This window comes from Balearica regulorum, chromosome 1 (genome assembly GCF_011004875.1).
Source record: "Balearica regulorum gibbericeps isolate bBalReg1 chromosome 1, bBalReg1.pri, whole genome shotgun sequence".
Classification (NCBI taxonomy): Eukaryota; Metazoa; Chordata; class Aves; order Gruiformes; family Gruidae; genus Balearica; species Balearica regulorum.
Window position 1 is genome coordinate 146,465,486 of NC_046184.1, and position 23,086 is coordinate 146,488,571.

Consider the following 23,086-nt stretch of genomic DNA (forward strand, 5'->3'; position numbering starts at 1 on the left):
CATTCTATTTTTTTTCTTATGCAGTGCACAAATGCCAAGGAGAAGACATGTTACTCGCAAGCTGCCCTGTGGGAACTCCCAGGAGGTACATGAGGGGCTCCTGCACACAAGAAACACACTGAAGTGGGGAATTAGTGAGACACACACAGACACACTTGTCTGCGTGTCTCCAGCCAACTGTGCATGATCTGCAGAGGACCGCTGCCAAGTACCAGTTGAGTCAGTCCCAACACCACTCTAGTGTAAGAATTTTAATTCGCCTGTTGCAGTTCCCGGGTGCTGGAAGCTGCCAGCTCAAGTCCTCAGTATGATCTGAATTTGGATGAAGAAGCCAGGAGACGCAGCTTGAATTTTTCATTTTTCTTTCCACCTGTCAGTGGTGAAATTCCATTTTTAACTGCATGACAGGCTTGATCCAAGCACTTCTGTTAAAAAAAAATCGGACAGAACTTGCAGAGAAAAGCTTATTTTCAATGCTTAGTCAAACGTGATTTTTAACATTTATCTTTAGTCATAGTTTAGCACAAAGCTAATTAACCATGCCATGTTTTTAAACAAAACAAAGATGGAAAATAGGAGTTCCTCTGCATACAGTGCAAGCTTAAAGCCATCCTCTCATAAAAATATTAAATATACTTGTCCCAAACAGGCTAGAAAGCAAGTAGACACTGTCACTAGCACCCTTCAATTTTAATATAGCGCTTGACAGTGCTAAGAAGCACAAAACATTGTAGTTTATTTGTAGCTGATGACAACTTTAATTATCATCAACCCAAATACAACCTTTTAAAAACAGCAGGCTGGGACAACTCCCCACCAAGGATCCTGGAAGAATGGTGTTTACTACTGCTGTTCACTTAGCGTCAGTAAATCAAAACAGCACTAAAACCCAACAGACCAGAAGGGTGATCATGTTGCACCAGCATTGAAGGAGGACATGGGGAACCACCATGTTATTAATCAGCAGAGCAGTCCCAGAAAAAAGAAAGAAATGAAAAGCAAGCACGGTAGGAAAGGATAGGGAGGCAGGTTTTTCATTTACCTTTTTTTTTGTAAAATTATAGATTTGTTTGATTAAGAAAACCTAAGTAGCAAACCTCAAAAACTAATTGTCAGAGGGGAATTGTATTTGAGTAGAGGTACTTGGAGAGCTGCCCTGGGACCATTACAAGGTTTAAGACTATTCAACATCTTCCTCAAAGATGTGGAAACATGTATAAAATCACTGATGATTATAATTGTGGACAACACAAAAGCTGGCATTATGGTGAAAAAAAAAAAAAAAGTGAGCCATCACATAAGAGTTCTGGAACAACTGATAAAGCATATTGTTCAAAATGTACTTTCTTTTTTTTTTTTTTAATAGCCAAATCTCAGGTTATACATCCAGGAAAAGAACACAAAGCTGTACCTCGAACACTGGGAAAACATCAGACTGAAAAACTACTGACTCTGCAAAAGGCATCAGGGTCATAATGGGCAAGGAATTGAACATGAGATCCCAACTTAACACTGTGACAAAATGTGACGTGCAACTTGAAAGCACAATCAATAGCATACAAACAAAGAAAAGGGGATTTTACCCATATATAGATCACTGGAAAAAAAACCAAAAAGTAACAGGGGTTTCTCTCTTTCTTAAAGGAAGATTACAAATTTGTGAGGGGACTAAGGAAGACAGGCTTAACACGAGGTTTTAGGACATCAATCCATGCATTTCATCAAAAAACACTGAGGTTTTTTTTAGTTTTCAATGCATCCCAGCAAGAACTTACAAGATACTACTGACGTCTGTTGCAGAGCCACCCCCAGCCCTTTTCGTGTAAGTGGACGCCGAAGTCAAATTCTAATCACAAGACATTCACTTTTAACAGAGGGATTACTAGCTCTTGAAATAAACATACTGTCAAATGAAGACAGAGATTACATTTTATGCCTTTTTCAAGAGTCAATGCCTTTCTCTAGCATAAAAACTTAACCTTCACAGGAGATCAGACTAGATGAAGGGTGTTAAACTCTCTTAACTGCTAATATAAAGAAGAAAGGGACACTTCACTGGATGTCCAGCCTCAGCTGATAAAGGGCTTTTTGTAGTCTCTACATTTATAGTGAGCAATGCAAAATTTTAGACAACTAACAATCAATCCCCTCAGCACACTTTCTATTTACCACCATCTTCCTTAGTATGCTAGCGATCCCACGGCCTGTAACAGATTTCTTAGCACCCAGATTTCCAGCCACCATCCTGCTATAACCATTAGAGAGGTATGGCTGATACAGAATCAAAAGCCTGAGACAAGCAATATCTAAGAAACATTAGATCTCTGTGACCTACATACCAGAAAGACTTCAAAACTTCCTCCACCAAAAAAGCCCTAAAAATTCCTGCCACAAATTAACAGAAAAATTCTATATTCCTCATTCTTCATGATAACGAGGGACAACACAATACAATTTTACAGTAGCACAGTTTATCATTGGAACTTTGAATTACAAACCAATTTCTATATTCACTATTTTTCCCTAGTTCCTTTTAAAGTAATAGTAGCAGTATTGCAAAAATAGTTTTGGATATCTTGTTCTAAGTCACAGAGATTCACTTGTATCATTTCCTCTGTTACTAAAAATCTTTAAGAAATTATTCCCTTCCACTTCATCATGGCTACATGCAAAGAACGAATATGGCACGTGAAAGCTTTCATCAGAATAAACCTCAGCTTGATATAAAAAATTATTTCAAATCTACCAATAATTTATCTACCAAAATACATTACTTGAAACATATCACCTGCTATTGACATCATTAAGCAGCTATTAAAATGCTAATCTTGTTGCCACTTCTCCTTTCAATGTTTAAGGACTTTATTAAGCAACCTACTATAATCCTGAAAATAAAGCACAGTCCAAGATGCTCTCTATGTTTACAGAATTTTCCTCCTACAGAGAGTCAACCAAGTCATCGCAGAGTGTACCACTCACAGAAATAACTGGTTAATAATTTTCTGAAGATACCTGCAGCAAAACCATGCTAGAGATAGACAATGCAGCATGCACATTTGGAAAAAGCAAAAGGAGAAAGGATCTTAAGGTTTCTGGTTATTATTCTGTCAACTACAGTTTATGGTGGAAATTAAACTCTATCATGCTCTTCAGCTTCAGACAATGAGACACATATTTAGAATAAATACACAAATTCTGCATGACTGCATATCAAGTGCTAAGGCAGCATGAGTACTTGTGAAATTCATCATACCACTGTATTTCTAAGTTTTCCAACCAAAGGCTTAAACAACAGATACTGCTTACCACCTACATTCTGTGGCTGCATTTTTAGAAGATGATTTCACTTAGTGCTCTTATGAGCAGAAGGTGTCAGTCTAGTTTGTTCCAGGCTTCCACTGAAATAACAATATTACTTTAAAAGTTTGCTTTGTAAAAAGGCGTATCATCCAACCCGCTACTGCCCAGAAACTTCAAAGTGAAGAGAGAATACACAACCAATTTCTTATGCCAACCAGTGATTAATGAAGCTCTTTGTAATACAAATGCATGTATTCTGGAAGCAGAAAATCTTTCAGAACGAATTTTTTTGAAAGATGTTTTGTCTTTCCTTTTAAGAGGCATAACTTAAACAATAAATGCATGCATACTTGTTAAATGCAAACCCCTCTCAATTTTCAGTATCAGTACACATGGGCCTTCATTAAACAGATTCTGCTTAAATAATATGCATATCACTTCATACTAACTTAAAAGACCAGAGTTAATGACCTAAAGAATTTTCAAACCTGAGTAAACGACTATGGGCTATTCTTTATCATAACAAACATGTGAGTAGTTCTGCAATATGTGTTTACAGCTGTGTAAATACAAATGTGCTTGCAGGATTGGACTGCAGAGAGAACATGTTAATTGATGAAACCAGATGTAGTAACAACACGGACAGGTCCCAACACTGATGGAGCCACAGTGTGTGATGTGAATCTTGACAGCATTCAGCACCCTTGGACTCTGCCACCATGTAAAACAAATGGGAGAAATTAGAGCAGCAGTGAAAGGTTTTTGCAAGCTGCATCCTGTACTTATTCAATACAAATTATTAGCATTGTATATATTTGTGATTCTAAAACCAGTAAGAGCCTTTTGGTGCCATTTCAACCTCTTGTCCTCAGCAGTCCAATTTCACAGGTTCAAATATATTACATGTTCAATCTTGCAAAATCTACCATAGATTAGAAATGTATATTTTTTAGTAAAAGCCAGTGGTGGAGCACAAGGCATGAGACTTAAAAATATCAATATACTCAAATAAAAAGATTTTGTGTATTAGGAAAAAAACCGGAATCATATACCTATAGTACTTAGGAGTTTCCATTAATGAAACAAATTATTTTTCACACACGAAACATTAATAGCTCTCAAGTAGGACAGTGCTCAAAGTCCCAAGGCAATTATATAATTAGTCATTTTTAGACAGAACATTATGTTACACAATATTGGAACTGAACAATGACAATCTCTAAGGCAAGTCAGTATTTAAATACATATTATATGTATTTTTATACTGTCCTAGATAGCCTAGTGAACCATTCAGAAGTTTTGACACCAAGAGATTCTCTTGGATCAAATAATACAAGTATTTGTTAAATTATTAAATCCTTAAATGTCCAATAGCAAACACTGCAGTTAATTTTAACACTTGATCTCCAGTGGATCAAGCCAATTACTAAAAATAACTCTAACAAGTTGTCGTGGTTTAACCTGGCCAACAGCTAAAACAACCACACAGCCGTTCGCTCACTCCATCCCCTTGAGTGGGACGGAGGAATCAAAAAGAGAAAAAAGAAGTTAAAACTCATGGGTTGAGATAAAGACAATTTAATAGGACAGAAAAGGAAGACTATAATAATAATAAAAATAATGATTAAAGAATATACAAAACAAGTGATGCACAGCACAATTGCTCACCACCCCAAGCTGATACTCAGCTATTTCTCAAGCTCAACTGCCTCCTGGCCCACCCCCTGGTTATATACTGAGCATGATGCCACATGGTATGGAATATCCCTGTGGCCAGTTTGGGTCACCTCTCCTAGCTGTGTCCCCTCCCAGCTTCTTGTGCAACCCCCACCTTCTCCTTGGCAGGGCAGTATGAGAAGCCGAAAAGTCCTCAACTGCTTGGCAGCAACTAAAACATCAGTGTGTTATCAACACTATTCTCATTCTAAATCTAAACACAGCACTATACCAGCTGCTAGAAAAAAAATTATCTCAGCCGAAACCAGGACACTAGTTATCTGCCCATGATCTGCTATCTGCCTGCTCCTTTCCAAAAGGAGTTGGGCAGCACCACTAGGTGCGGCTTAGTGACTATGGCTGAGAAAGAAACAGATCACTTGAAGCATCAAGCCTATAGTCCCCTGTGGCAGAGCAGACCATGGAAGAGTCCTTGACTACCAAAACCGCATACCATTCCCATCCTTCTAACAGACATTTAATTACCTGCCAAGTAGCTTTAAATTTATTTCTACTCCCTTTTTAATTTTTTTTTCCCCCCATGGAAAAGGCTTGAGAGTAATACTTTGAAATTAGAGTGCTAAGCTAAGAAAACTCTTACAGACATGACATCAATTTATCATTTTTAGTATACATAAAGAGGTAATATGGTAACTAGGTTGTGGAAGACAAAGGATGTTTACAGCACTTCAACAAATGAACTAGCCTTCACATGATCAACAGAACATGAAAATGGGAAATCAGTGTTATTTATGATTGCAAAAATAAAATCCTACACATAAAGGAATATAAACATATTTTGACTGATCAGAGCAGTTGCTTAAGACACAGAGAATTAAATAATCAACATGAACTCATTCACTGAAATCATCAATTTTACAAGCAATAAGTGTGGCATGCATCTGTTCAGACTAAATGTAGATCAGCCACATGGCTATAAGCTTTAGCCAAGAAAAGAAGTTACTATGACTCTCTCCCTACTATTTCCTAATTTTGTTTCTAATCAGCTTGTCTGAAGTTATTTGAGTTTCCATATGTAAGAGTTACACTACTATTTATTTCTTAAAGGCTTCAAAAGGCAGGAAGGAGGTAGAGACGCTGAAGGAAGGAAGAAGAAATATTCTTCAGAAACAAGTTCTTAAACAGAACCAGTAAGTATTGACCACAGCCACAGTTTAAGCACTATTTAATGCTTGTTACCCCCATAAATCCCATTTCCTTACCAAGGTGGGGCAAGATAGACTAACTGATAGATGTTACCTATGTCTCGAAGAAAACTCTCATACTGCAGACAGATCTGCCACAGTCATCCTTGATCAAAGGAAAGCAAACCAGTATTTTCCTCTATTAATTTCTTTGCTTTTTTCACTACAGCCATTTTGTAACTTATGAAACTATACAAAACTTGACTAAGCACAAAGAAAATTCTAAAGGAAGAGCAAGTTTTAAGTACACAGCAGAAACTAGTTAAAATTTAAATGAATATGAATGGCAATTTCAACATTTTACACCCATAAATGTGAACCAAAGAATTCCAAAAGAAGTGACAAAGTAAAAAGAATAAAAATGCTCACAAACTAAATTTGTGGAACACGACTTCTATAAAGACAATAAAGTCCAGATGATCATCTCTAGCTTGTACACATATCTGGATTAGTATTACACACTTGCTTGGAAAATACTGCAGAAAGGTCATTCAGGGTAATCTCAGAGGAACTTAAATATCATTGTAAATACTTTGGTAACACAGTAATAGCAGCCATGGTCTCCCTAACTGTTGGCCTGAGGAACACCTTCCCCACCCACCCAAAGATACATAATTAACTACGTCAGGGCATACAGCTTTCAAGTCATTGACTAGAATACTCCTGTAATTCTCTTGCACATGTGTCAATAGAATGAGAAAACAGATTACTGAAAGATAAAGCAGATATCCTTTAATTTAGAGTAATCAAATTTTAACAAGTTGTCCAATGAGACTATGGTAATAAACATGTACATCAATCATCACATTAAAAGGAATTTGCAGCAAGAGGAAAGAGATGCCATCCTTGCATACACTGCACTGCAAAAACATCACCACTCCTACCTGTTAGTGCAGGTTTATTTAGTAACAAACCTATTGGGGAAGAAGCAGCTTTGACATGTTATTTCACAACCTCGGTCAACTCATTGTCTCTGAAAACAGCTCTATATCATGAGGTATCCTCTGGGATACCAGTTGAGTGAACACCTAATTCCATATCTTGTATCATTTGTAATAGTAAAACATGATCAGAATTAGTAAAACCACAACAGACCACTTCACTTCGAAACATGATGAGAACCTCTGCAGCTTATTCTGGATTTTACATATCTTATTGCAAGTGCACGACAAGTAGGCATTGTGGCCATAACTTGCAGTTTTATGCTTGCCTTCTTTTTAACATTTAAATGCACATCCAGGTCAATCTTTCAGAACACTCAGGAGTAGACACCTTCCATGAAAACGCTGCATGAAAGGACGCAGCAGATACAATCATCCTACTTTAGTCCCCGTTTTGCTTGAAGTGCTGATGAACCCTGATCTCCTCCCATGGCTGGGTCTTTTCACAAGGACTTCAGTATCCCTTCCTTCCTCTGAATCTTGCCCTGGTATCCAACTGAAAATTGAAGTCAATATATTAAAACCATACATTTTGCAAAAGAAATACTTTAGAGTGCCTGTGCTATCTTGGCATTTTGTAACGGTACTGTAAAGAAAATTAGTAACATAGTCAACAAGTCACAAGATTCTTCAAAGGAAACAGATGTTGTATTATCTTAAATCTCACACAAAATTAAAACTACGTGATAAGCATCCTCTGCATTCTGAAATAAACAGTGTAACAACACAAATGACAGAAGAGCATAGTGGGATGGCAAGGAATACATGAAAACAAGGTAGTCTAAATCTGCTTAGATCTGTTTTTCCAAGCTTAGCTGACAAGTCGAAGGAGGATTATTCAGATTAGGTTGAAGTGGGAGTCACTGCAAATGTCAGTGAGGACAGGGATAACTTAAATACAACAAGTGTCTGAAAAAAAGTATCAGTAAAAACTGAAATAATGTTCAACTTGTAAAATCTACAAGTTTCTTCTTGGCAGTTACAAAAAAAGCATTTAATGGAAGGCAAAAAAATGGCAGTAAAGCTAAAATAATGGCTATGGTGCAGCACTTACTGAAGCTAAATTGCAAGTTCTTTCCCAGCACAGCAGAAAAACATACTTTGATCTTGGGAGAATTCTTCTAATTTAGATAGTCAGTCTTGAAGATGGCAGTTACAGATTGCAAGTCCGCCATACTCGGATATTAGATTGAGGACGTATCTTTTACTTCCCTTAAATAACCCTTTTTCAGGATTCAGAACTGCAGCAAAATTTGTAAAGAGCTAAACAGCAAGATGACATAGCTTGTCCAATACCAAAGCAGCTTCCACTTTAAACCTTGTTCCTACTTTAATATCTGAAGCGTACTAAAGTTTACTCCTCTGATAAGAGATTATACTTCCTTACAAAGAAAACAGCATCTAGGAAAAAATCCTTAACAATTTTAGCATATTGTAAATAATATCTGCATTTAGTGTCTAACTTGTTTTTTAAATACTCTTTAAGCCTCACTATCCTACCAAGTAAGAAATTTGGCAGAGCACAATTATTGAAATTTACAGAGTTAACAGGACAAGAAAAATGCCATTCTTCAGCCTTAGAATTTGGAGCAGTTAAACAGAATCATAAAAGAGCCATGCTTCTTCCCACGTGAAACTTAGTTTCACAAGGCTCCCTTAACGATCTACAGACAAGAATACAGGTCCATCATCTGGAGATAAATATATTGCTCCTGCAGCATCAAATAGATATTTCAAGCATTGAATACATAGCATTTTTTCCTGTCCACAGAAATAATAATTTCTCACTTTATGGATTAATACAGTTTGTACAGGAGAAATACAAAAAGCTGCTATGACTTAAGCAAAAATACAGAATGGAAGAAAAATTTTAGGTACAGTTTCAGCCGTATATTCTCCATTATGTATCACATCAGCTAAAAATAAAAACAAGCCTGCGCTACTCACGATTAGAAAGTTTTGATACCATCTTTGCCACATCTTAACTATTTTTTAAGTGTTATGGAAACACAAGCAAGAAGTTTCTAGACAAGGAACTCCTATCAAAAATGGGGAGATTTTATCTAATTACATTTTTACAACTGGTTTCTCACTACCATACTTGATAGCTCACTATATAACAAAATCAAAACTGTTACCATGAATTCAAGTGCTCCAAGAAAACTGTTGATTCCAAGAGCCTGCTTAAACAGTGGAAGTCTCTTTCAGTAGGACACCCTTTTCACTTAAATGTTGTTTGTTCACCGACAAAAATTAGCTTGTCAGTATCCTACAACTACCTGATCTACTAATATTGTTTAAACCAAAGCTTTAAAAAAACCCAAAACCCTACCTCATTTATGTGTCACATGCTAAACCTAATTCAATTTAAATATGCTTTGTTTCCATCTTGTTCACACTCTATAACTTTTTCTTCATGAGAAGAGTGTACAACAACCATATCTTAAATGGGATTCAAAGGCAAGACCTGTTCTGCTTAATGACACAAGTTTTACTGAAATAAAGCCGCTTTCTTCAGAAAGCGGGAAAAAGGACAGAAAGCAACCACTTCTGCCACTAGCAGAAGAAAATACACTACACTTACCATCGACCTTTTGCATGCAAAAAATGTCACTTGCAAACTCTTACAGTGTCCTTCTCTCAAGCACTGTTTAGGGCTTTTCTTTTCCTGTTAGATGAAAAATAAAGGATTAAAAATTCAATGGATTTCTGCTGTTTGCCAAAGAGCCCTCAAAATACTTCAGAAAAGGTTTTCTCGGGATTTTGCTAAGGTACGGTGACTTGCACTTTCTTCTAAAGTCATCATTTCTTAGCCTGCTTAAAACACGAGTTAAGAGGCTGGAAAGGGACGAAGTAAGTTTCTCTCCCCGAGGGCTGGATCACGGCCGCGGGAGGCCGCCTCTCCCCACCCCGGGGCGCACCCCGAGACGCCCGGTCTGTGCACCCCCTGGCCCTGGCAACAGCCTTCCCCCGCCAGCAGACGGCCCTGTGTCAGGAAGGGCCGCGGGTACGGCCGGCTCTGCCACAGACAGCGGCTTGCCATGCGCCTGGCCTGCCGGGACCGGGTTTAACCCGGCGGAGGCGAGTACAGCAGCAGCGACACTGGGCCGGGGGCTACGGGGCTCTCTCCCGGGAGGGCGGCAGCGCTCACCTGCAGGACGCAGGGGCTCTCCAGCAGGCACTGCCGCAAGTCCTCCCTCACCCCCCCGCAGGCCCGCCCGTCCTCCTCCTTATCCTCATAGTACTTCGGCATGGCGGCCAGACTCGCTCTACGCCTCGCTGCGGCCTACAGGAACACCACTACCAGTGACCGCCGCCATGTTGGCCCCCCCCAGCCCTGCCGCCGCTTCCGGCGGGAGGAGGAAGGGGCGGGGCGGCTCCGGGAAGGAAATCAGGGCGCCTGCGCTGCAGACGTTGCCGGAAGCCCTTGGGTTGGTGGCGGCGGCGCTGAGTGAGGCGGGGGTCGCGCCGCAGGACCGGGGCAGCAGGTGAGGCCCCGCCCCCTCACCACGCGCTGGGGCACGAGCCTGGGCCGTTGGCGGGGCGTGACCGTTGGCGAGAGGGAGGGGGTTCGGTGCTTCCTGCCCCGGCGTGAGGTGCCGGACCGCTGAGGTGGCGGCTGTTTGTGGGGCGGGCGTGGGGGTCGCTGCGGGCGGCGCCGGGCTGGCGTGGGCTGAACAGCGAGCGGAGGGGCCGGTAAACCTTCCCCTGCTCCTGGCTGGGCGCTTCGGCCTTTCATCTCCCGCGAAGCCCGTCGGTCGTTAGCGCCTTGAATCGCTCTTACGATGGGAAGAAGGTGTGATGCCGGGAGAGAGCCCGCTTCCAGAGCCCCGCCACGCAGCCCCGCGGGGCTGAGGAGATGGGGCCGCAGGCTTGGGGCTACCTGACGGGCAGTACTGGAAGCAGAGTTGCCGGCTCCTGGTTTCCCACTTGCCGCCTCCCCAGCAGTCAGCAAAGTGACTATCAGGCTAGAGCAGACTAGGCTGTAAACGTCGTAGCTTATACTTGTGCGTGGTTTTTCTAACTTCAGTATTGCAGATGTGACCTGCATCATGTGACTTTATTCCCTGTTATGTGCAAAACCAAATGCGTCTTTTGAAATTCCTTCTTTAGCAAAATGCTGCCAACCACTTCAGTTAATTCTCGAAGCCAGGGCAATGGTGCACTGAGCCCTAGAGATGCTGCAAGGCACACAGCTGGAGCAAAACGCTACAAGTACCTGCGGAGGCTCTTCCATTTCCGGCAGATGGACTTTGAGTTTGCTCTTTGGCAGATGCTTTACCTATTTACTTCACCACAGAGGGTTTATAGGAACTTTCACTACAGAAAACAGACAAAGGACCAATGGGCAAGAGATGATCCTGCTTTCTTAGTGCTCCTCAGTATCTGGCTCTGCGGTGAGTGCAGGGGAATAGACAGCATAAAAGAGAGGGAGGGAAAGCTTAAGGATGAACACTTGTGTCCCTTCTAATCACATACACACACACAAAAAGGACCTATTCATATTGATTATCTCTTAATCAAAGTAGAACAGAAGAAAATGGCCTAACCTTTTGGAAGTTAAGGTGGGAATTAGAAAACAGAGGAGGCATAACGAGTACTATGTAGTCCTGAATTAATCTCTATTTCAACTCATTTTCTATTGCATTTAAAACTATGTAGTTCCCTGTAACGTTACAGACAGTAACAAAAGCCCCCTGCCACACAGCAGCAATGCCTTAGTTAAAAAATACTGAACGTTACAGATAAAATACTGGTTTTACATTAAAGACCCTAGTGAGATTCTGTATATTGTGGAATTAAGCTATAAAGAAAGTGTCTCATTTGATTTTTAGATTGAATTGAAAACACAGCAAGAAGCATTATCCTAGTCGTCTTCTGTTATGTAGCACATCACTATGAGCAATATCAAAACTGTTAAGTAAGTCTGACATAAAAGTAGGTATCACCACACACATGGTTTGAGTTAAGAAGGAGCTTTTATAAAACAAAGAATATTCTATAGTAGCATTGTGTGGATTTTTAAAAAATAGTTGGGGGGGCAGTACAATTTGATGTTATATCATTATGGCCAAGTACAGATGAGTGTTCTTCCATCTGTGAAAGGGATTATATTATGAATAACTTGCACTGTATTTTGCATTTGGTAGAAAAAATAAGCTGTTGGACTGAAAAATCTCAGAAAAATAATAAGGAAACTGGAGATTTAATAACAGTATACTAAAAAAACCCGTATTAGTTTAAGATCTCATGCTTTCTTTTCCATAGCTAACTTAAATAATCTTTTTCTCCTTTCAGTGTCTACTGTAGGATTTGGATTTGTGCTGGACATGGGGTTTTTTGAAACAATAAAGCTGCTACTTTGGGTTGTCTTCATAGACTGCGTAGGTGTTGGCCTCCTGATTGCAACTCTAATGTGGTGAGTAGTGATGTCAGAAACTGAGTTCAGTATTGCTGTTGGGACACCGATAGTCCTCTGCTGTTTGCAAGACACTTGTTTTTTCTGTTTGGGGCAAAATTATAAAGTATTGACTAAAGTATTGTGCTGTCATGGTAATTGTTTCAAAATGTTGCTTTAAAAAAGAACACAACTTTTTTTTTTTTTACTATCTTCTGCAAAAAGTGAATGTTCAGAAAGTAGGTATTATGATAAACATTTCAGCTTGTTTTCTTTCTTCTTGAGCTGGTTAATCTTTAGCAGTAATGCCAAATAAAAACTTTGGTGACCAGAAAAAATTCTTCATTTCTTTCTTTAGTTGAACAGCTTAAATAAAGTAAGCCTGAAGATGATTAAGTAGGACAATATATAATTGGCCGATGCTTCTTGCTGAACTGTAGCTGACAGATGAAGGTCCATCTGACCTACTTTCCTGTCTGGGACAGGAAATTGCTGGGGGAAGAGCATGTAGTAATGCTTCCCCCTCGTCTTACAGCAATTTGTTCCTCTGGGTGCAGTCTCCCGAACCAGAAAGACTTCAGCATCTCCTGGTTTTCCTCTGTCCTTTAGTCAGCTTCCTGCAGGCCTAACTACCACTCAACTGGCTCCAGTTTGGGTCAGTCCCTTCTTCCAGTACAGGCTCACCTGTTTTTGAAAAGCTTCCCCCATTCCTAATGGGTGTAAACCTCTTCTTGCCTTGCTTCACCTTGCACCCAGGCTCTGCCTTTCTGACCTTGCCCTTGGCACAAAGAGTATGTCAGTTGAAGCTACTGTGAAAGCTCAGGTCTCTTAACATGCGCACAGAACTAGGAAGTTGACTTCTTGGTCCTCTTCTAAATGGGATAAATTGTCTGATGTCAGCAGAACTTCAGCAGAGGAAAACAAACTCTCAAGGCTTGTTGGGTAGTCTGTAACAGCAGGCAGCGCGCACGCTGTTAGAGCTTCTTTTCAGCAAGAAGAATGGGCTCATCTATTTAGAGTGCTAGCCTGCCTTCCTTCTGTCCTTGCAGTGTGCCATTTCTGCAGAGGTGAAGTAAAACATCTGTGTGTGAGATGTGCTGATAATGTGCAAGCACTTGTCTGAAGCCATCCCCATGCCTGTACAAACAGAAGTGGCCAGTGCCTGAGAACTTGAAACTGCTTCGATACATTGTAGCATCGATCTATTTAAAAAACCACACCACAACCCCAAAACAGTTCTGGTTCTGTATTACTAGCAGTGTATTTCAGCTGCCTGGTGAATACAAGGGCTGTAATTACTGTTTTAACAAAAACTGTCTGGTCGGCATAGTTCTTCCATATTTTTCTCCCAGATAACAGAAACTTTGGGCTACAGAGTTAGTTAGAATCAGATACGGCTTCCTATCTCAAACCAATGTTTTGTCAGTCAGGTTTATAGATTCACATTAACAACACTCCAATGTCTTTTCATGTAGGTTTGTTTCTAATAAGTACTTGGTGAAGCAGCAGAACAGAGACTATGATGTGGAGTGGGGATATGCCTTTGATGTTCATCTGAATGCTTTCTATCCACTTCTAGTCATTTTGCATTTTATCCAGCTGTTTTTCATCAACTGTAAGTAGAATATTTTGTGCTCTCTGCTTCAAAATAATGCTCTATCAAAACATCTGAGAGCAGTTGTCTCTTTCAGATGTCATCATATCTGATTCTGTCATTGGGTATTTTGTTGGGAATACATTGTGGCTGATTGCAATTGGCTATTACATCTACGTGACATTCCTAGGATACAGTGGTAAGTAATGGCAGCTTCTTATCTATTGGTTTGACTGAAACCAAGAGCATGATTTTTAGTCTATTAATGTGATCTTAGTCTATTAATTTGTAAATCAGAGGCTCAGCTGGGTGTTGAATTAATTCTTTCTTCCTGGTAAAAGAAGTTTCATAGAAATTTACCACTCCGTGTTTCCAGCTGGGTAGACATCTTACCCAATGAACCACAATCTATTCTTCACCATACCAGCTTATCCTTCTTGTAACGTATTGGACCTGTAGCACCACAACTTGTTTTTCTTGTGCCTCTGTAAATCCACTTCAGAATGTTTGCATTGGATAACAACTCTGGAGTGAGTTCAAGACTATAGTTTTAGGTAAAACAGAACTCATGTGCCCTTTAATCTGTGCTAAGGGTAGAGCTGACAAACCTGCCTTTCTAGGGGGCTGGTAGAGCAGTACTGGGTTTTTCTTGCGGTCTCTCCCTAAGGCCCTTCTACATGAAGCACGTTTTTTGAAAGAGCGCTACTTTATACTTGCTTCATCATCGCTTCTCTTTCAGCATTGCCCTTTTTGAAGAACACAGCTATTCTTTTGTATCCGTTTGCACTTCTCATCATGCTCTATTTGATCTCATTAGCATGCGGATGGAACTTCACCAAGATGCTTTGTTCCTTTTATAAATACAGAGTGAAATAAAACCAGGACTTCATGTATCTAATGTTTATTTTCTTTACTGTCAAACAGCTAAGAAAAACAGAAGTTAAGAACATTTTGTAAATGGTTGTAAATTTCTCTTTATTGTAGATAATTGTGTAAAAAAAAGTTTGAAGTGTCCTTTTTATTAAAATATTTACAACAGTAAATGTTAGCAATTTTGTTCAAATACTTTTGCAGTACATTCCTAAAAACAAGTTACTTGTATGTCTCTGTAGCTTAAATTTAACTGCAACAAGTCTACTTAGCATAACTCTTACTGCAGATATTTTGCATGTACTGGCATAAGCTCTACATTATGAGGGTTTTAATTGACACTGAGAAGCAGTTTTATTTAAGAATATTGGCATACCTTGCCTTGGGACCATGTGAAAGTAGGGCTCTTTACCAGTGCAACACTACAAACTAACAACTGTCCTAGATACAGAACTGTCCCTTCCTTTCATGAAAAAACTTGAGATTTATTTTAATGACTACTTCAAATATACATGGACAACTCTGGCACACAGAAGAAACAGTGATGAAAGGCACAATTAACATGACCCATATCAGGTTTCCAAATATAGCAGCAAGTTTTAAAACCCAATCTCTCGCAGTCCAGTGGGTATTATTACATCCACCGTTCTGAGTGGCAGGTTGATGAACATGAGGGGACAAGTTTAGCAAGGGTGGGCTCTTGGCAATGCCCGCAGCTGTGAAGTCCACAAGGCAGGAGTATAAACAGACCATCACAAACACTACCTTTTGGAAAATGAAGATGGCAGCCTCCTAAAGTAGAGTGTTCAGTATGAAGCACGAGCACTAGGATTCAGTTTCCAAAACAACACAAGGGTAAACTGGTTACAGTAAGACTTAATATTTCAGTACTAGAATTTGATCTCTAAGGAAAAACTATATTTCTCTTAAAATACCAAATATGCTGGCAGTGCATCTTACAGTACTGTGTGTTTCAGCCACTCTTAAGGCTTGAAGAGACTTGTGTTCCCCTCCCAGCAGACACTGAGCAACATTCCCCTCTCGCAAGAAAAGCACTGAAAGCAAAGGATTCCAGTTGGGACCTGCTCCCACCCTGGCTGGCAGCGCCAGCTCCCGTCCTGCAGGCAGCTGCGGCCGAACCATATGACTTTTCCCTAACAGGAATCCCAGCACCAGTGATCACCTGCTTCAGCAGTAAAAATACTTCATATTTAGCGCCCTACGGTGCAATACCATTGAAATCCACAAAGGACTCGGGGCCTCTGTACCTTCCCTTTAGAGGTGTCAAAGTTTGTCCTCTTGAACGCGGGCTTCACCGTTCTCAAAATTAAGCTACTTTAAGTTCTAGCTGCTCACAGCAGAAATCAGCAAAACCCTTAAGAGACCACTAAGGTCAGAAAAACGACAATCATCTCAAAGACTTAATTCATCAGGTCTGGGGGGGAGGGGGCGGGGCATTTTTTACATCAGCAAACAATGCTAGCCTGAAAACACCAGTTGTTTAATAGCCTTTCAGCAGTATGCTGGTGATTGTAAAGATGATTTAAAAACAGGGGTTGTTTTTTTCCCTTTCTACTACAGCTACTTGCTTTAGCTTTTTCAGAACACATCCTCCCTAGTAAGAACAAACATAGAACCTATGGTTCATTTCTTTCAGGGGAGCAAGGTTTGAAGAGATTGAATTCTTTTTTTCCCCCACAAAACTAAAGTAATATTTCCCAAGTTGGAAGCAAACTACAAATTACTACAATACTTCATTTGGAGCAAACATTTCCAACAAACAACAGAGATTACTGAAATGATAATATACTTGGAAAACAACGAAGGAAAAATGTTACGCAGTTGTTCAATTTTGCCAAAGATTCAGCGTACTCCAGCCCATTCAAGGAATGGTGTGACACATGGGCAAAGTATAAATTGCTTTCCTCTAAACCGACTCAAGGTATTTGAAAACTGCTTTTGAAAGAGCTGGACAAGCAGCAACATGACAGAAGAGTCCAATCTCTTATTGGTCCGCAAATCATATGTGTATCTGAATTTTTCTAAGCCATCTTTCAGTTAAGAAAAAACACGTATCTATATGAATATTTTCTATCAATGCAAATAAATGGTTGAGATGCCTGCAAAAGCCCAAAGCCTTATACAGTGCTTTAGAAACCCTCTTTAATTAAGAAAACAAAAAGTGCTAATTTGGGATCGCATCCTGTTCACATTATTTACAAAGTGTTCAGTAGGACTACTCACTGAGCAAAGCAAGATTATACTGACAGTCTTGTATTTCCTTGGTCCAGAGCAATCCTCACCAGCTCAGAAAAGCCAGTGCTCGTCTGTTTGGCACACAGTATAAGAAGTTAACAATAATTTGCCCGGATAATGAAGGTTTCTGGTAACGCCTCTGGTTTCATATAAGTTCTCTTTCCTGAAGCTTTAACAGTGTCAGAAGGAGCTAATAGGATCATGGGATAATGCAGTTTATTTTGAAACACTTTCTGTTATTTGATTACTATAAGATTCAGTGGCCTAGAGGGGATTTTTTTAAGGCCACAACAAAATAACCTGAAATTAAACAAATGTAGGAAAAAAATTCCCAAAAATCAGGTAATAGGTTTAAGATGCCGAGAGGAACTCTTGTGGTAGTAACTAGCTTACAGCTGAGAGGTGTAAAAGACACAAGCCCTGGAGTATACCCAGTAATAAACTGTGCCTGACCTAATGACCACTGAGCCAAGCAGCCGATGCAGTCTTATTTCACCATAATTCCAGGAAGGAGACTTGCACCACTTTAGCCTGACTTGGGGATTGGAATTTGAAAGGTAGGAAGCCCCAAATAGCTGTCTGCAGAGATAATTAGCTAGAAAATATTTTCGCTGCTTTTTCTAGGTCTCAGCAAAATTTCCAAGCAAATTTGCAGCACTGTCTGATGATACCAGGTCTGAATGTACCCGAATGTACAAAACATGATTGGTATTAATGCGGCACATTTATTTAGAGAGCATATAAGCTCAGGAACGTTTAAAGCGTTAAAGCAGCCCAGAGTATTTCCAACTCCTGCTAGTAGAATGTAATAAAAATACAATGATCTTTAGAAAAAACCCCACATACTTTACCAAGCACTAGTTAATTTGTTGTCTTTGATAAATTTCATCTCAACATTTTTGAAAACTAAATATACTGTTAACCAGAGTCCTGCACTTAATGTGGTAAGGGTTCTAGATGTTTAAATACATTAGCAATGATCCATCTTAACTACTGTGAAACATCAGGAACAGTAATACTTTGAGAATAAGCACACAGCTTGCTTAAATAAGTGGTACCAGTAAACTTTTGAACCCATGGAAAAAGATGAAAGTCACTGTCAGCAAAACTACTTATATTAATAAATTGCAGTATCTAACATACTTCTGCAATCTAAATTGTAATAGATAGCTCTAGTTTAAATTACTTGCATCATTCATTCACCGGCACAGCTGAGAAGAAAACCTAAATACTTTCTCAGATCTTTGCTAGCCAACGTCTGATAAAAACCCAATGCATGGCAATAATCTGGGGACACGGCATCACACATATAACGAACTGGGCTGCGGCACCACAACAGGCTGGATTCACACGGGATTCTGAGCCTATTCACCCACGTTCCTAAATCCAAGAATAAACTCCATTTATGCGGCCGGTGCTTAGCTTAAGCCCACAGTCTCTATGGGCGAGATGAGCTTTCCAAGTAATGTTTTATTTACACCATGTGATGCAACCAGAAGTAAACAAGGCCCACCTGGTAGCTTTCTACTTTGCTTCATCTTACACCAGTCAGTCTAAACAGAAGGTCTTATCTCTGTGTACAAATCTTGTCTTCCCTGTGTCCTCAGACAACACAGCTAAAACAAAGTGACTACGGTCTGTAGTAAAGCTCTTAAACTTGAATACTGCTGAACTGTCAAAGCTATGACACAATTTTCCAACAAGGCAGAAGACAAGACAGGTTGACTTGATATCCCAGTGGCGATGGCTTTCAGCTTGCAGTGCTGGCGAGTCAGGTGTAGGCTCGTGCTCCTTACAAAAATGTCATGAAAAAGAGGGCAAATCTATTAGTAGAACTTTCATGCTGGAGATACGAATTCAAGATCCCCACTCTAGATCAGGGATCCCGCAACAGGTTTTGCCCATCTGTGCCCTGGCCACAAAGATGTTGGGGATAATGGAGGGGTTTTTTTTTTCCACAGGGAAAACTGGGCTGACTTGTCAGTTCCAGGAGGTTGGTTCACAGCACAGCTGAGAATCCACAAACCAGGGTAGATGCCCCCCTCCAGTGTCAATCAGGCACTTCGTTCCTATTAAAGAGAGGAATTTCTCCCTCTCCTCTTCCTGACCATTTCTGACTGGGTAACTTAAATCTTCCCATGCCTGTGTCCTTATGTTACACATAAGCACCTAAGCAGAAGGACACTTAAGAGCAGCGACAGCGTTAGTACTGCAACAATTCCACTCTGGATTTAATCCAAACCACTTTCTGTTCCTGACCAAGTTTCCAATTGATTTAAGATCACTGTTGTTTCCCTTCAAACGAAAAGGCAGGGTACTAACTTGAGGCCAAATTCTGTTCCTACTAAAGGTTAGTGCGAGTTACTACACCAATCAATACAGGAGTCAAACTGAAACCTTGTTCTTGAACAATGGAAGAAAATAAAAAAGAAACCAGAACTACTCACTGCAATGTATCTAAAATAAATGCTGCAATAACAGAACTTTTTAAAAGGACACCTCTGCAGATCAAATGTACCTAATTACTATTAATTCTTTTGATAAAAGGTAACCTCTGTCACTCCAAAGCAAAGCAAGAAAGTGATTTTTTTTTTTTCAGTACAGAAAATGAATTTGTCCAGGCTAGGAAATGTCTACAAAGATTTTTAGAAAGAACCATTTGGAATTGAAAAAATTCTTCTAAAATGCAATGGATTCAATCTAAAGTCACTGCAGATTTAGTACATAATATGAAACAAGACATTTCAGCATGCTTTTTATGTGGCTACAAACTGTACATAGTGGAATTTCATAGCCCCAAAGAATAATGCTCTTCAGAACTCTGTTAATGCCTCTGAACATCATTCAGATTCTGTGTACAAAAAGACATAATTTAGAAACTTAATCCAGTTTTTTTTAAACATGGCAGTATATCTGAAATATGGTATTAATTTATGTTTGCATCTCCAAAGAAAAATGTAGAAAGATAACTTAAACTAGAGAATTCATAAAAAAACCTATATCAATTTAAAATTTTACTGCATAAAAATATGTACTTTTCAAATTATTTTAATAAATTAAATATCCCTAACATTTTTAATATATATCCCTGACAGTCTATAAAAGAGGGTTCTTGTTATAGAAAATAAATGGAACTCCGAAAGTACCCCCTTCATAAAACATATTTAACAATAATTATATTTTTTTTCTTCTTCAAGGAATGTAACAATATGTACAACTTCTCTATATTACTATACTATCAAAATAGGACAAGTTAAGCGTAGCAGGGTTCTGTAACCGTAAGATGGTAAAAGTCACATTAAAGTGGAGGACAACTTAGACCTCAGATGGATGTTATCAGTGTGGTGCATCGGTTTCTGGATGGATCAGATAAGAAGGGGTAAATACAATCTTCTCATCTACAGTAGATTTCACAAGAGGTAGAGTTCAAGTGAAAATGAAAGAAATTTGGAATAAGGTGCATGCTCAGTATTTTCAATTTGTGACTTGCTAAGGATGTCAGATTTTATAGGAAGAGTTTTCAAGGATTCTTTCTCTTTCCTCTAAAGCAGATTTCCATGATCAGTTTGTAAGCTTTTTAATATGAATCTGAAATAGAGAATCAGAAAAAAAGAAGTCATGGTTTAGGTATTACATTTCTCAGTAATAAGAGGTAACTGTTTTCAGCGTTAGCCAAAATTTTGAGCTTCAACCCACTGACAGAATGAAGAAATCTCACATTTGCCAGTTTAATTTTTAAAAGGTTATACCCCCTCTCACCTCATTCAGAATTGCCCAAACTGCTGAATTTTGTATCACTGAAAGCCGGAATGCTGAAATAGGGTTTAGGCTGGGGTCAACTGTTCCTTCAGCTACACCATTTTCAAATTTCCCTGCAAAAGAAGCAAAAGTATATCCTTAATTAACTCCTGTTCAACTTTAGGTACAAAACCTGTGTCCAGAAAAATGTGTCTGTAGTATCACAATTCACAGGTGAAACCTATTGCTGGTGGCTGTAGGGTTGACTGGCATCGTTCCTGGAACAAAAAGCAGACAGCGATTTTTGATATCAGATTCAGCTTTGCAGTAGCAAACAAGATATGGCATATCATCAGAGCACACCGATCTGAACAGGATTACACGCAACAGTAAAAACTTTGGAATCATCTAAGGGTATGAGCACCTCAAACTCTGGGAAGATTTTGGCACAGATTTCCATTTAATATCATGGAACTAAACACGGAGCCCCTGAGTTCTGTGTTTTCAAGGAGCATTAAGGACAAGGGGTATCATTCATGCATAATGTATTTCTATTTCAAGGATCTTCAATTATATTAAGATGAATAAGAATCCAATTTAAAGCCCAGTTAGACTTTACCCTTAAAACATATACACAGCAGCTGCAATTCATTAAGATGAAAAAACTTGCTTTTGTTACTAACAGGGATGCCCAACCTATGTTCAGCAAGCTAAATACAATCCATGAGTAAAATTTCTCTTCCTTGACACAACAGGTATCCTGGCACCTTCCCCAAGAGTCACTTGGCTGTGGCAATGCCAATCTCGTCCCATGACAAGACAGCTGACTGTCTGTAGGGGGGGTTCAAATCCAGGCCAAGCACAACAGCTAGCACAGGACAGAAGAGGTGATCTCAATACAACCTGGAAATGCCTCTGCAATAACCTAGGCAATCAATCCTGGCAGAGAAATTGGATGTAGCCGCACTACAATTAAGAGTCACGCTAGTCTTTGTTTAGTACATCGGTCTCAGAAATGAAATATCAGAAACAATATTAAGTAAAGCCTACAAGGTCGCGTACCCAAAACTGAATGATCAAAACTCAGGTTTGTTTTGATTTTAATAAAAATGTCTTAACTGTTGCAATAGTAACAACACACATTTCTTTCTACTATGACATACCTATCCTGAAGTAACCATCCTCTAAGCGCTTGTCTTTGGTTTCTTTGCTTAATACCAGTTCTTCATTCTAGAACAAAGCACAAATGAGATCATTTATTTTGACATATGACTTTGCCAGGGAAAGACAAATGTGTGTGCACCCTCATTATATATTCAGCATCCATCTTTTCTAAATAATTATGAACCAGCCTAGAGTAGTTCTTCATCGCCTTAGACAAGCCAAAAAAAAAAAAAAGGCAGCAGTGTTCCAGAACTGAACAGTATTTGGCTTCAAAGCAGGAAAAAGAAGTACTTTAAGTGTCCCGCATAACTCATGTGTTAACTGCCACGTGAACAGAATACGTAGCAGATATTCACATACACAGTAGAAGAAAAGCAAAGGCAGGATCTTGCCTTCTTTTCCTATGGTTGAACCAGAGATTTCTCTCAGGACAAATGAAACTTACGGCTTACTTTTTGATCTAAGAATTTGGGTGAGATGAAAAGCCACCAGACCAGCAAGGGAAGCATTGCAATTATCACCACCGTACTTAAAAGGATGGTAACAATAAGCACCGAAAAATGAGATTGTAGACCAGAGCTTCAAAACCAACTGGAAAATTACACCCAGAATCACATGATCCAATACTAAAAGACCCACTGTAAGAATCTCCTAGGAATCCATCAAAAATGCTTGACAAAACAGAAGATTAAATCCATCAGGTTTTTTTTCAGGTTCTTTTTATTCCTACTTTTAAGGGAGGCTGCTGGGAAAAGTGGTGGGGCTTGGGGGCTTTTTTGGTTTGGTTTTTTATGGGTTTTGTGTTTTGGTTTTTTGGTTGGTTGGTTGGTTGTTTTTTAGTGTTTTGCATGAATCTCAGATAAATCCAGTCTGGGGGCACTTTGGTTTCTAAGGGTTGTTTTTT

The 23,086-nt window shown here is 39.4% G+C and overlaps 4 protein-coding genes across 5 annotated transcripts in view; 1 reads left to right on the top strand and 3 right to left on the bottom strand.

Annotated features, from left to right (window-relative positions):
- Positions 1-9,833, bottom strand: part of INPP4A (inositol polyphosphate-4-phosphatase type I A) — a 141,766-nt gene extending 131,933 nt beyond the window's left edge. The window contains exon 1 of the mRNA XM_075737702.1: positions 9,747-9,833. The gene's annotated coding sequence lies outside the window, so the exon portion shown is untranslated. The remainder of the gene's footprint in view (positions 1-9,746) is intronic.
- COA5 (cytochrome c oxidase assembly factor 5) lies at positions 6,932-10,444 on the bottom strand. The gene is made up of 3 exons (XM_075737983.1): positions 10,314-10,444; positions 9,747-9,830; positions 6,932-7,658 (listed from the first exon to the last, which is right to left on the bottom strand). The coding sequence occupies exons 1-3, from the start codon at positions 10,413-10,415 to the stop codon at positions 7,617-7,619; spliced, it is 228 nt and encodes a 75-aa protein (XP_075594098.1). The 5' UTR covers positions 10,416-10,444; the 3' UTR covers positions 6,932-7,616.
- Positions 10,445-10,577: 133 nt separating this feature from the next.
- On the top strand, positions 10,578-17,966 carry UNC50 (unc-50 inner nuclear membrane RNA binding protein). Its single transcript, XM_075737975.1, has 6 exons — positions 10,578-10,650; positions 11,276-11,559; positions 12,461-12,581; positions 14,036-14,175; positions 14,252-14,353; positions 14,894-17,966. The coding sequence occupies exons 2-6, from the start codon at positions 11,280-11,282 to the stop codon at positions 15,028-15,030; spliced, it is 780 nt and encodes a 259-aa protein (XP_075594090.1). The 5' UTR covers positions 10,578-10,650; positions 11,276-11,279; the 3' UTR covers positions 15,031-17,966.
- The window catches only part of MGAT4A (alpha-1,3-mannosyl-glycoprotein 4-beta-N-acetylglucosaminyltransferase A), an 80,269-nt gene continuing 72,286 nt past the window's right edge, over positions 15,104-23,086 (bottom strand). For both annotated transcript variants that reach the window (XM_075737949.1, XM_075737960.1), the window contains 3 exons: positions 22,182-22,248; positions 21,040-21,152; positions 15,104-20,868 (listed from right to left, as the gene is read on the bottom strand). In XM_075737949.1, the coding sequence (XP_075594064.1) occupies positions 20,842-20,868; positions 21,040-21,152; positions 22,182-22,248 (207 nt within the window). In that variant the 3' untranslated portion in view covers positions 15,104-20,841. The remainder of the gene's footprint in view (positions 20,869-21,039; positions 21,153-22,181; positions 22,249-23,086) is intronic.